Source organism: Triticum urartu, chromosome 2A, assembly GCF_056163025.1.
Source record: "Triticum urartu cultivar PI428250 chromosome 2A, HENAU_Tu73, whole genome shotgun sequence".
Taxonomy (NCBI): Eukaryota; Viridiplantae; Streptophyta; class Magnoliopsida; order Poales; family Poaceae; genus Triticum; species Triticum urartu.
The window spans coordinates 757013490-757028099 of NC_141874.1; the positions used below are offsets into that span (position 1 = coordinate 757013490).

The 14610-nt window shown below is 41.2% G+C and overlaps 1 protein-coding gene across 1 annotated transcript; it reads left to right on the forward strand.

Annotated features, from left to right (window-relative positions):
• Nucleotides 1-397: 397 nt before the first annotated feature.
• On the forward strand, nt 398-2556 carry LOC125534557 (uncharacterized). The gene is made up of 3 exons (XM_048697751.2): nt 398-1207; nt 1342-1589; nt 1715-2556. The coding sequence occupies exons 1-3, from the start codon at nt 445-447 to the stop codon at nt 2393-2395; spliced, it is 1692 nt and encodes a 563-aa protein (XP_048553708.2). The 5' UTR covers nt 398-444; the 3' UTR covers nt 2396-2556.
• The last annotated feature ends 12054 nt before the right edge of the window (nt 2557-14610 follow it).

The following is a 14610-nucleotide window of genomic DNA, read 5'->3' on the forward strand; positions in this document are numbered from 1 at the left end:
GATATTTTTAATGGTTACGAGTACTTTTTGTTTATGTAATGGAAATATTTACAAAATTGCGCGAACACATTTTACATTGCACGAATATTTTATAGAAAATATCATGATTTTGTTTAAATGTGTGTACATTTATTTTGAATTGTATATTTATTAAAAAGTCATGATTTTTTTATTAAAACACATGGACTTTTGTTAAGTTGCACGAAGAATTTTTGAAATACACGTAGGCATTTTAATTTTTTTAATATTTTTTAAAATTTTCTAAAAATAGCGAAAAAGATGAAAATACCCTGGTTTCGAGATGCAGTCGGACGACACAACAACGTAGCTGGGCTGTCCGACTACAAGTAGCAACAACCAACCCTGGCCTGTTCTCGTCCATAAGCGGAGAGCAGCGGCGGCGGCGGCGGGTATAACAATCTCACCACCACCACAAGAATTGCGATGGCGGATGGCGGCGGGGAAGACGTGGTGGAGGGGGGGCCTTGTCTGGTGAGCCCTCCGCCGTTCAAAATCCGCAAGCTGGGCGGTCCGGGTACGAGTTCAGTTGTCGCTGAGGATCAGATTGAGGCCATGGCTACCAGGGACGGCAAGATCGGCGTCGAGCGGATGGATTCGGATGAGGTACGCGGTGAGCACGAGGTGGAGGAGGACAAGACTTCGATTGAGCCCATGGCTGCCAGAGGCGGGCATGTGGATACAGAGATGACCCAATTCAAGTATGGCGAGGTTGCGGAGGAGGAGGTTCACAAGGACAAGATGAACGGAGGCAAATCAAAGCAGCAGATCAAGAACAAGACGACACCGGAGGAGATGGACCTAGTCAGAACAAGCCCCGTCATCTCCGAGAAGGAGATCGAGCGGCTCTGTGTGCAGATGGACGAGATGGCGTCTTTAATGAGATACAGGATCATACCATCAGCCCCGCTCAGCAGCAGCAAAGAGACTGAAGAAGATAAGGACAAGGCGAAGCCCGTGATCGACGGCATCCGAAAAGAGTTGGCTGATCTGCAGGGCAGCATGTCCAAGCTCAAATCGCAACTGAAACCTTTCTGGCACAAGTACCCGTATGAGGAGGACTATGTGGCGCCGGAGGAGGAGAAGGATCCCAAGGAGAGGGCAAGGAAGGAGATGGAGGAGGAGCAGGAGGTTTTTGATTCCTACCGTCAAGGCGTCGAATCTAAAGTTAGACACTTTGGATACACAAGTAAGACATTTTTTGCTTTGTATGATTCCTATCAATGCAGCTGATTCAATCCTTGTAGCAAGTACTAATTCATGGTTTATTAGGATCGATCGCATGTTAATTATTTTTTCTTAAGAACAAAATTGTGCGTGCAGCCCTAGTGAGCCCCATGCACTTTACACACTACACACCCAGACAGGTCCCATCCGATTATACTACTCGTGGGATCACCTTGCAGATCTTCTCCTTCAAGATTGCCAACATCAGTTTGGACCTGGAATGGCCACTCCTGCAATGGCCACTCAAAGTGTACGGCGTAGTCGCCGCACGAGACAATGTAGATCGCAAGCGCAACGTTCTCTTCCACCGGCAAAGGGACAACTTCCAAGAGATCACCCAAGAAGTAAGCGCCTGCCGTATTCTGTTAACTTTCCTTTTATCTCCTCTTTGTTGCATGCATGTGTCCTAGTTTGTTGATCCATCGGTTTGCTGCAATTCATTCAGTGTGTGTGATGATGGCGCCTGCAGGACCCCTTTTTGTGCTTGACTGGCCCATCTCGTGCAATCTCAGCCGACCGCCCTCTTGAGTTTGAAGTCCAACTAAAACTTAAGGGCGGCGCAGCAAAGTCTGAAGACAGCGTGTTGATCAATAGCAGAAGCCATTACGGTGGTTATCAGACCCATAATGGTTTATATAATGTCACCTTTGACAACTGTCTTTGCACAACCGAGTTAAGCCTGCAGAAACTGTATAGTGGGGCAGTCCAAGCCACTTTCTTGCGTGTCGGCATTGTTAAAGGCAGTCAAAGCCCTTTCTGTTATGGAGGCAGAGTTGCTTGCTCCTCACCACCTCAGAAAGATGGTAGAGGCCCTGCCACTCCCACCCAAGTTGTATTGCTTGATTCTCGTTATTGTGCTGGCGGGAAGATGCCAATAGGCGAAGAAGATGGTTACCTTGATCTGTCAAGGGATGTTGTTTCTGTTGAATTACGGACAGTGAGTGTAGATTCTGAAGAATTGGAAGAAACCCTGAAAGTTGTCATAGAAGCCTACTCTCCCGGTGGTTCTGTGCAAGCTCATGTCATGCTCAGGCCTCAATACTGCGGCATAAGTAAGCATAAATGTGACCTCAACGGCTCTAAGGTGAAGATTACCATTGCTTGGTCACCTATTGTTAGCAGTGCTTTCACCAGAAAGGTTATTCTGTGAGGGGGATATGTTGGATGGTGCTCATGTATTTGATCAGCTATGTAAGATGTGAACCTATTGCTGTATCGATCTGCTATGTAAGATGTTTGACTGTGTGTATCGGCTCTGTTTTATAGGCCAAGTCTAGATGGTGTATTTGTACTTACATTACTGCTATAACTTGCAAGTCATGCTTGGAAGTATTTCTGGTCTGACCGTTAAGCAGCCACATTATGCATAGTGTCTGAATGTTTTGTTAATATATGCATGTTTCTCTCTCTAGAATAATATTTGCTTTCATTCTGTTACAACTAGAATCAAATGGGTGTGGTTTCCTAGGAACTTGAGCTGCGGTGAAATGCTTAGTTTTCTTTTTGTCTTGCTTAAAACCTCTGCACTCAATTTTCACCGGTGACATGGCATCAGTTGTACACAGTATGCAGGCATGTCAACTTGCTCCTGAACCACTGATCACTCTTGTTTAACTTGTGATCAACTTGGTGCTCCGCTATGCTGCAGAACGTTATGACAAAAAAATGCTATGAAGTATGGTATGCTACCCTTTGCCCAGTTATACCTATCTACTTCTGTTTTCCCAGTAGGTGGTTGTTCGTTTGTTCAAGTAGACCAAGCTTTGTGTGTCTGTCGACTACAAATTCTTAAATTATGTCATTTTAACTATTCTGTTTTGATTTCTACAAATAACTTGTATTCTGTTTCTAATATTCTTTTCATTGAAGTTGCATTAGTTAGTTATACTGTTTATTTTCATATTATCTCCTTTGTTCCTTTTATGTTGTAGAGACTTACATGGTATATGTCATTCAGTTATCTATTGTCTTTTACAGCATAAGCTGAATGAGAGGAAGAAGCCTTGCCCTCCTATTTTATATCCAAGACCGTTTCTATCATCAGTTTAGCAAACTATATGTTTTTCACGCCGGTTTTCTTGAACATTTCATGAAAATCTGAATGTGAGATCTAAAGGATCTTTCCAGAAGAAAGACTAATGGCATGGTTTGATGCTGCTCGATGTGGAAGATTGGATGGGAGCGTCGTACCCTACCGAGGGCAACGGGTGCATGTTAAAATAGCCAGGAGCTGATCCCTGAGGTTTGCGTACAAGGCTGTTGAGATTACATACGTGAGATACAAGGAAAGGAGGAAGAGATATATTCGGTTACACACGATAGCTAACAACCTATCTATCTCTACGAGACAAGGAAATCCCAACGTAACATGCTTGGTCTCCACGCCTCATACTGAACCGTGACATGCACAGTGTGTTTAACACCCTCCCTTAATCGCTTGAATTCTTTAAAACCTTTTGTGGGCAATGCTTTTGTAAAGCCACCTGCAACTTGATCCCTAGGTGGCCTCCAAGCCATGTGGGTGGCCAGCCCTAGGTGGCCTCCTCCACCCCTTGGCCAAGTGGGCTGACGTGGGGGGGGGGGGCAGGGCGGCCAGCCCCTTGTGGGCTAGTGTGCCCCCTTCCCTTGCCTCATGAGCCCCCCAACACTTGTCGGGGCCCCCCGAAACCCTTTTCGGTCTTCCGGCGATAACCCGATCGATACCTTCCAGAACACTTCCAGAATGCGATTCCCTTCGTCCTATGTATCAATCTTCACCTCCGGACCATTCCGGAGTTTCTCGTCATGTCCGGGATCTCATCCGGGACTCCGAGAACAACCTTTGGTAACCAACACAATAACTCAACTATACTTAGATCGTCACCAAACGTTAAGTGTGTAGACCCTGCGGGTTCGAGAACTATGTAGACATGACCGAGACACCTCTACGGTTAATAACCAATAGCGGGACCCGGATGTCCATATTGTTTCCGACATATCCTATGAAGATCTTTATCGGTCGAACCTTGATGCCAAGGATTCAGCTAATCTCGTACGCAGTTCCCTTTGTCCGTCAGTATCTCCATATAGTTCAATTTCGTTACCGGCAAGTTTCTTTACTCGTTCCATAATACAAGATCCCGTGCCTAACTCCTCAGTCACATTGCTTGGAAGCGCATTGCGATGCTGTATCACCGAGTGGGCCCCGAGATACCTCTTCGTCATACGGAGTGACAAATCCAAGTCGTGATCCATACCAACTCAACAGACACTATCGGCAAAAGTAGCACTCCAGTAGTACCATTCTTTTTCCGAGAACAGATTCCTCTCATTAAAGGTAGCACTCCTGTGGTTGCCATTATTTTTCGAGAGAACCCCCTGACAGGTGGGACCCGCGGGCCCACATGTCAGGTCAAAACGTTTCAGTCAACAGTGCTATGTCGAGCGGGATTGTTGATAACCCACAAGTATAGGGGATCGCAACAGTTTTCGAGGGTAGAGTATTCAGCCCAAATATATAAGATTCGACACAAGGGCAACCAAAGAATATTTGAAGGTATTAGTGATACGTCTCCGTCGTATCTACTTTTCCAAACACTTTTGCCCTTGTTTTAGACTCTAACTTGTATGATTTGAATGGAACTAACCCGGACTGACGCTGTTTTCAGCAGAATTGCCATGGTGTTGTTTTATGTGCAGAAAACAAATATTCTCGGAATGACCTGAAACTCCACGGAACATCTTAGAAAAAATAATAAAAAATCCTCTCCAAAGATGAAGACCAGGGGGCCCACACCCTGTCTACGAGGGTGGGGGGCGCGCCCCCCTCTAGGGCGCGCCCCCTACCTCGTGGGCCCCCTGGATGCCCTCCGACGCCAACTCCAACTCTATATATCTGCTTTCGGAGAGAAAAATATCAGAGAGAAGAAATCATCGCGTTTTACGATACGGAGCCGCCGCCAAGCCCTAAAACCTCTCGGGAGGGCTGATCTAGAGTCCATTCGGGGCTCCGGAGAGGGGGATTCGTCACCGTCATCATCATCAACCATCCTCCATCACCAATTTCATGATGCTCACCGCCGTGCGTGAGTAATTCCATCGTAGGCTTGCTGGACGGTGATGGGTTGGATGAGATTTATCATGTAATCGAGTTAGTTTTGTTAGGGTTTGATCCCTAGTATCCACTATGTTCTGAGATTGATGTTGCTATGACTTTGCTATGCTTAATGCTTGTCACTAGGGCCCGAGTGCCATGATTTCAGATCTGAACCTATTATGTTTTCATGAATATATGTGACTTCTTGATCCTATCTTGCAAATCTATAGTCACCTACTATGTGTTATGATCCGGCAACCCCGGAGTGACAATAATCGGGACCACTCCCGGTGATGACCATAGTTTGAGGAGTTCATGTATTCACTATGTGCTAATGCTTTGTTCCGGTTCTCTATTAAAAGGAGGCCTTAATATCCCTTAGTTTTCAATAGGACCCCGCTGCCACGGGAGGGTAGGACAAAAGATGTCATGCAAGTTCTTTTCCATAAGCACGTATGACTATATATGGAATACATGCCTACATTACATTGATGAATTGGAGCTAGTTCTGTGTCACCCTATGTTATGACTGTTACATGATGAACCGCATCCGGCATAATTATCCATCACTGATCCGGTGCCTACGAGTTTTCTATATACTGGTTTCCGCTTATTTACTTTCCCACTACTATTGTTACAATCACTACAAAATACCAAAAACATTACTTTTGCTGTCTTTACTTTTGTTGCCGTTACCACCACTATCATATTATTGTGCTACTAAACACTTTGCTGCAGATACTAAGTTTCCAGGTGTGGTTGAATTGACAACTCAGCTGCTAATACTTGAGAATATTCTTTGGCTCCCCTTGTGTCGAATCAATAAATTTGGGTTGAATACTCTACCCTCGAAAGCTGTTGCGATCCCCTATACTTGTGGGTTATCAATTAGCAGTTGAGTTGTCAATTCAACCACATCTAGAGATTAATTATCTGCAGCAACGTGATTAGTAGCAAGGTAATATGATAGTTTTGATAGTAATGACAACAACAATGGTAACGGTAACAGTGACAGCAGTAATTTTGTAGCAAGTGCAACAGTAACGATAGCAGTGATAACTTAGTAGAAACAATATTAGATAAATTCGCAGGCATTGGATCGGTAATTCGTTGGATGATATTCATCATGTGACGGTCATAACCTAGGGCGATACGGCACTAGCTCCAGTTCATAAATATAATGTAGACATGTATTCCGTAAATAGTCATACATGCTTATGGAAAGAACTTGCATGAGATCTTTTGTCCTACCCTCCCGTAGCAGCGGGGTCCATATTGTAAAGTAAGGGATATTAAGGCCTCCTTTTAATAGAGAACCTGAACAAAGCATTAACACAGGTGACTACATGAACTCCTCAAACTATGGTCATCACCGGGAGTTGTCCTGACTATTGTCACTCCGGGGTTGCCGAATCATAACACGTAGTAGGTGACTATAACTTGCAAGATCGGATTTAGAACATGGATATAATGGTGATAACATAAACGGTTCAGATCTGAATTCATGGCACCCGGGCCCAAAGTGACAAGCATTAAGCATAGCAAAGTCATAGCAACATCAATCTCAGAACATAGTGGATACTAGGGATCAAGCCCTAACAAAACTAACTCGATTACTTGATGAATCTCATCCAACTCCTCACCGACCAGCAACTCTTCAATAGGAGGTAAATTTTTAACATCCTCAGCTTTAATACCTTTTTCCTTCATAGATTTCTTTGCCTCTTGCATATCTTCAGGACTAAGATATAATATACCCATCTTCTTTGGAGTGGGTTTAGGCAGTGGTTCAGGAAGAGTCCAATCATCATAATTTTTCAACATGTTATTCAATAATTCTTCAGCTTGTCCGATAATTCGTTCCCTGAAAACACAACCAGCACAACTATCTAGGAAGTCCCTAGAAGCATCGGTTAGTCCATTATAGAAAATATCAAGTATTTCATTTTTCTTAAGAGGATGATCAGACAAATCATAATTTTTCTTGTGGGAGACTCTCTTCTTTAGTTTGCACAAAGTTAAATATTTCCTGTAAGGCAGCTTGTTTCTTATGAGCAGGAAACTATTTTCCAGAGAAGTAATAAATCATATCCTGGGGACTACGCACACAACCAGGAGGAAGAGTATTGTACCAAGCTTTAGCATCACCCTTTAATGAGAACGGGTATAATTTGAGAATAAAGTAATAGCGAGTTTTCTCATCATGAGTAAAAAGGGTGGCTATGTCATTCAACTTAGTGAGATGTGCCACAACAATTTCAGTTTCATAACCATGGAAAGGATCAGATTCAACCAAAGTGATTAACTCTGGGTCAATAGAGAATTCATAATCCTTATCATCAATAAAGATAGGTGAGGTGGCAAACTTAGGATCATATTGCATTCTAGCATTCAGAGATTTTTCTTTATACTTGCATAATAATTTCTCTAGATCATCTCTATCCTTACAAGCAAGAATATCTCTAGTTGTCTCCTCATTCATAACATAGCCTTCTGGTACCTTAGGTAACTCATATCTAGGCAGGCTAGTTCTACCAGGTGTTTCAGGAGTTTCAGTTTCAAGCTCATCATCAGATTCAATAACATCACGTTGTATTACTCTAGCAATTTGTTCATCAAGAAATTCACTAAGTGGCACATCATTATCATCAAGCAAGGTACTAGCATAATCATAAGTATCATTCAGAGTAGAAGTAGCATCATCAATAACTTGCGACATATCATGATTAATAGCATGTGATGGTGGTGCAAGTTTACTTATAACAGAAGGTGAATCTAAAGCAGAACTGGATGGCAGTTCCTTACCTCCCCTCGTCTTAGAGGGATAAATCTTAGTCTTAGCGTCCTTCAGATTCTTCATAGTGATAAGTTGATAATAATCCCAAGTAACTCAACAAATATAGCTATGCTCCCCGGCAACGGCGCTAGAAAAAGGTCTTGATAACCCACAAGTATAGGGGATCGCAACAGTTTTCGAGGGTAGAGTATAGACCTTCTACATCATCATAGCCTCTCCAATGAAGTGTGAGTAGTTTACCTCAGACCTTCGGGTCCATAGTTAGTAGCTAGATGGCTTCTTCTCTCTTTTGGCTCTCAATACAATGTTCTCCCCCTCTCTTGTGGAGATCTATTCGATGTAATCTTCTTCTTTTTGCGGTGTGTTTGTTGAGACCGATGAATTGTGGGTTTATGATCAAGTCTATCTATGAATAATATTTGAATCTTCTCTGAATTCTTTTATGTATGATTGGTTATCTTTGCAAGTCTCTTCGAATTATCCGTTTGGTTTGGCCAACTAGATTGGTAGTTCTTGCCATGGGAGAAGTGCTTAGCTTTGGGTTCGATCTTGCGGTGTCCTTTCCTAGTGACAGAAGGGGCAGCAAGGCACGTATTGTATCGTTTCCATCGAGGATAACAAGATGGGGTTTATTTCATATTGCATGAATTTATCTCTCTACATCATGTCATCTTGCTTAAAGCGTTACTCTATTTTTTACTTAATACTCTAGATGCATGCTAGATAGCGGTCGATGAGTGGAGTAATAGTAGTAGATGCAGAATCGTTTTGATCTACTTGTCACGGACGTGATGCCTATATACATGATCATGCCTAGATATTCTCATAACTATGCTCAATTTTGTCAATTGCTCAATAGTAATTTGTTCACCCACCGTAGAATACTTATGCTCTCGAGAGAAGCCACTAGTGAAACCTATGGCCCCCGGGTCTATTCTCATCATATCAATCTCCATCACTTTTATTTTGCTTTGCTTTTTTACTTCGCCTTTTACTTTTACTTTGCATCTCTATACCAAAAATACCAAAAATATTATCTATCAGATCTCACTCTCGTAAGTAATCGTGAAGGGATTGACAACCCCTAATCGCGTTGGTTGTGAGGAGCTCTTTGTGTTGTGTAGGTACGAGGGACTTGCGTGTGGCCTCCTACTGGATTGATACCTTGGTTCTCAAAAACTGAGGGAAATACTTACGCTACTCTGCTGCATCATCCTTTCCTCTTCGGGGAAAACCAATGCAAGCTCAAGAGGTAGCAAGAAGAATTTCTGGCGCCGTTGCCGGGGAGTCTACACAAAATGTCAACATACCTAGTACCCATCACAATCCCTATCTCTCGCATTACATTAGTTGCCATTTGCCTCTTGTTTTCCTCTCCCCACTTCACCCTTGCCGTTTTATTCGCCCTCTCTTTTCCGTTCGCCTTTATGTATTTCTTGGCTCGTTTTCTCGCTTGGTTGAAATAGTTGGGTATTTATTCCTTAACAGAGAAACAAATATCTACGGATCCTCACCCGCTTGCCAATCTTTTTAAGAGATCCAATTATGATAAACCAATTCCTAGTGATTATGATGCACTAGATTATCTTTATAAGCTTTTGCCTGAAATCCGTAAATCTGAAAATTGTGATGAAGTGCTTCACGATAGATCTTTGAATAAAAAGCATGATTGCAATGATTTTATTATAAATTCTCTTGATGTCAATTGTGCTAATAATATGCAAAACCCTAAGCTTGGGGATGCTAGTTTTGCTATGTCCACTACCTATTGCAATAATCATGATTGGGGAGATTCTTCTTATGATCTTGAAATTTATTTAAGCCCCATGATGAATATAAGATTGATAATAGTGTTTGTAATAATATTGAAAGTGGGCTTGGAGAAATCATGACTTTAATTAATGATAGTCCCACTACTTTGGAAGAGTGTCAACTTCGCATGCATGTGGATCATGTTGAGAATATGTTATGTGATAGCTATATTTTTGAATTTTATTATGATCCTACATGTAATTATTATGAGAGAGGAAAATACGGTTATAGAAATTTTCATGTTAGTAAATTACCTCTCATTATGTTGAGATTGCTACCTTTCCTTCCCGCTTCCTTGCATATGCTAGTTTTTGCTTGCTATGATAATTTGTTTTTTTATAAGATGCCTATGCATAGGAATTATGTTAGACTTAGATGTGTTTTTCACGCGTTTTATGATTCCCTCTTTGTGCTTCAATTCTTGTCTCTCATGTGAGCATCATTAAAATTATCAATGCCTAGCTAAAAGGCTTTAAAGAAAAGCGCTTGTTGGGAGACAACCCATTATTTTTCCTTGCTGTTAGTCAATAAATAACCCATCTACCTTCTGTTTGGATGTGGTTTTGTGTTTTAATTAGTGTTTGTGCCAAGCTAGACCTATTGGATCTTCTTGGATGATAGTTGTTTGATCTTGCTGTAATTTCCAGAAACTTTGCGTTCAATGCCCGAATTATTAAAAATCATCAGAACGTGATAAAATACTGATTCCAATTGCAGCTGATCAATAAACAAATTTTATAGGTCGTCTAATTTTGGTAGATTTTTTGGGTTCCATAAGTTTGCGTTAGTTACAGATTACTACAGACTGTTCTGTTTTTGACAGATTCTGTTTTTCGTGTGTTGTTTGCTTATTTTGATGAATCTATGGTTAGTAAAATATGTTATGATCCATAGAGAAGTTGGAATACATTAGGTTTAATACCAATATAAATAAATAATGAGTTCATTACAGTACTTTGAAGTAGTCTTTTGTTTTCTTTCTCTAACGGAGCTCACGAGATTTCTGTTGAGTTTTGTGTTGTGAAGTTTTCAAGTTTTGGGTTAATTCTTTTGATGGATTATGGAACAAGGAGTGTCAAGAGCCTAATCTTGGGGATGCCCATGGCACCCCCAAGATAATCCAAGGACACCAAAAAGTCAAAGCTTGGGGATGCCCCGGAAGGCATCCCCTCTTTCGTCTACTTCCATCGGTAATTTACTTGGAGCTATATTTTTATTCACCAACATGATATGTGTTTTGCTTGGAGCATCTTGTATTATTTGTGTATTTATTTGTTAGTGTGCCACAATCTCCTTGCTGTACACACCTTTTGAGAGAGCCATACATAAATTGGAATTTGATAGAATACTCTATGTGCTTCACTTATATCTTTTGAGCTAGGTAGTTTTGCTCAATGTGCTTCACTTATATCTTTTGAGCGTTATAATTTTGCTCTATGTGCTTCACTTAGATCTTTTAGAGCACGGTGGTTGTTTGTTTTAAAGAAACTATTGATCTCTCATGCTTCACTTAAATTATTTTGAGAGTCTTAATAGCATGGTAAATTGCTTAATGTTAATATGCTTCGTATTCATGATTTATGAAATTTTCTTTTGAGTGTATTGAATACTAAGAGAAGATTGAAGCATGATAATTGTTTTGAGATATGGAGGTGATAATATTAGAGTCATGCTAGTTTAGTAGTTGTGAATTTAAAGAACACTTGTGTTAAAGTTTGTGATTCCCGTAGCATGCACGTATGGTGAACCGTTATGTGATGAAGTCGGAGCATGACTTATTTATTGATTGTCTTCCTTATGAGTGGCGGTCGGGGACGAGCGATGGTCTTTTCCTACCAATATATCCCCCTAGGAGCATGCGCGTAATACTTTGCTTTGATAACTTCTAGATTTTTGCAATAAGTATATGAGTTCTTTATGACTAATGTTGAGTCCATGGATTATATGCACTTTTCCCATCCTTCCACCTTTGCTAGCCTCTCTAATACCGTGCACCTTTCGCCGGTATCATACACCCACCATATACCTTCCTCAAAACAGCCACCATATCTACCTATCATGGCATTTCCATAGCCATTCCGAGATATATTGCCATGCAACTTTCCACCGTTCTGTTTATTATGACATGCTCCATCATTGTCATATTGCTAGCATGATCATGTAGTTGACATCGTATTTGTGGCAAAGCCACCGTTCATAATTCTTTCATACATGTCACTCTTGATTCATTGCATATCCCGGTACACCGCCGGAGGCATTCATATAGAGTCATATTTGTTCTAAGTATTGAGTTGTAATTGTTGAGTTGTAAGTAAAATAAAAGTGTGATTATCATCATTTTTTAGAGCATTGTCCCAAGTGAGGAAAGGATGATGGAGACTATGATTCCCCCATAAGTCGGGATGAGACTCCGGACGAAAAATAAAAAAATAAAAAAAATAAAAAAAGAGGCCATAAAAAAGAAAAGGCCCAAATAAAAAAATGAGAGAAAAGGAGAGAAGGGACAATGCTACTATCCTTTTACCACACTTGTGCTTCAAAGTAGCACCATGATCTTCATTATAGAGAGTCTCTCGTTATGTCACTTTCATATACTAGTGGGAATTCTTTGTTATAGAACTTGGCTTGTATATTCCAATGATGGGCTTCCTCAAATTGCCCTAGGTCTTTGTGAGCAAGCGAGTTGGATGCACACCCACTTAGTTTCTTTTGATTAGATTTCATATACTTATAGCTCTAGTGCATCCGTTGCATGGCAATCCCTAGTCACTCACATTGATATCTATTAATGGGCATCTCCATAGCCCGTTGATACGCCTAGTTGATGTGAGACTATCTTCCCCTCTTTTTATCTTCTCCACAACCACCATTCTATTCCATATAAGTGCTATAACCATGGCTCACGCTCACGTATTGCGTGAAGATCGAAAAAGTTTTGAAAAAGTTAGAGTATGGAACAATTGCTTGGCTTGTCATCGGGGTTGTGCATGATTTAAATACTTTGTGTGGTGAAGATAGAGCATAGCCAGACTATATGATTTTGTAGGGATAACTTTCTTTGGCCATGTTATTTTGAGAAGACATAATTGCTTTATTAGTATGCTTGAAGTGTCATTATTCTTTATGTCAATATGAACTTTTGTCTTGAATCTTTCTAATCTGAATATTCATACCACAATTAAGAAATTTTGCATTGAAATTATGCCAAGTAGCACTCCGCATCAAAATTTCTATTTTTATCATTTACCTACTCGAGGACGAGCAGGAATTAAGCTTGGGGATGCCTGATACGTCTCCAACGTATCTATAATTTTTGATTGCTCCATGCTATATTATCTACTATTTTGGACTATATTGGGCTTTATTTTACAATTTTATATTATTTTTGGAAATAACCTATTAACCGGAGGCCCAGCCCAGAATTGCTGTTTTTTTTGCCTATTTCAGTGTTTCGAAGAAACAGAATATCAAACAGAGTCCAAATAGAAAAATCCTTTTTGGAACATGATTTTCTTCCCGAATAAGACAGAGGAGACTTGGACCCTACGCCAAGGAACGCCGGAGGCGGTCACGAGGGTGGGGGCGCGCCCCCTGCCTCGTGGGCCCCTCGACGCTCCACCGACGTACTTCTTCCTCCTATATATATCCACGTACCCCCAAACGAACAGAACAGGAGCCAAAAACCTAATTCCACCACCGCAACTTTCTGTATCCACGAGATCCCATCTTGGGGCCTGTTCCGGAGCTCCGCCGGAGAGGGCCGTCATCACGGAGGGCTTCTACATCATCATAGCCTCTCCGATGAAGTGTAAGTAGTTTACCTCAGACCTTCGGGTCCATAGTTAGTAGCTAGATGGCTTCTTCTCTCTTTTTGGATCTCAATACAATGTTCTCCCCCTCTCTTGTGGAGATCTATTTGATGTAATCTTCTTCTTTTTGCGGTGTGTTTGTTGAGACCGATGAATTGTGGGTTTATGATCAAGTCTATCTATGAATAATATTTGAATCTTCTCTGAATTCTTTTATGAATGATTGGTTATCTTTGCAAGTCTCTTCGAATTATCCGTTTGGTTTGGCCAACTAGATTGGTAGTTCTTGCCATGGGAGAAGTGCTTAGCTTTGGGTTCGATCTTGCGGTGTCCTTTCCCAGTGACAGAAGGGGCAGCAAGGCACGTATTGTATCGTTGCCATCGAGGATAACAAGATGGGGTTTATTTCATATTGCATGAATTTATCTCTCTACATCATGTCATCTTGCTTAAAGCGTTACTCTGTTTTTTACTTAATACTCTAGATGCATGCTGGATAGCGGTCGATGAGTGGAGTAATAGTAGTAGATGCAGAATCGTTTCGATCTACTTGTCACGGACGTGATGCCTATATACATGATCATGCCTAGATATTCTCATAACTATGCTCAATTTTGTCAATTGCTCAACAGTAATTTGTTCACCCACCGTAGAATACTTATGCTCTCGAGAGAAGCCACTAGTGAAACCTATGGCCCCCCCGTCTATTCTCATCATATCAATCTCCATCACTTTTATTTTGCTTTGCTTTTTACTTTGCCTTTTACTTTTACTTTGCATCTCTATACCAAAAATACCAAAAATATTATCTATCAGATCTCACTCTCGTAAGTAACCGTGAAGGGATTGACAACCCCTAATCGCGTTGGTTG

Bases quoted from the DNA above. Each gene is read 5' to 3' on its own strand.
- LOC125534557 (XM_048697751.2), top strand. From the start codon at position 445: ATGGCGGATGGCGGCGGGGAAGACGTGGTGGAGGGGGGGCCTTGTCTG. The intron at 1,208-1,341 runs GTAAGACATTTT...TTGTGCGTGCAG, and splicing joins TAGACACTTTGGATACACAA to CCCTAGTGAGCCCCATGCAC. The intron at 1,590-1,714 runs GTAAGCGCCTGC...TGGCGCCTGCAG, and splicing joins TCCAAGAGATCACCCAAGAA to GACCCCTTTTTGTGCTTGAC.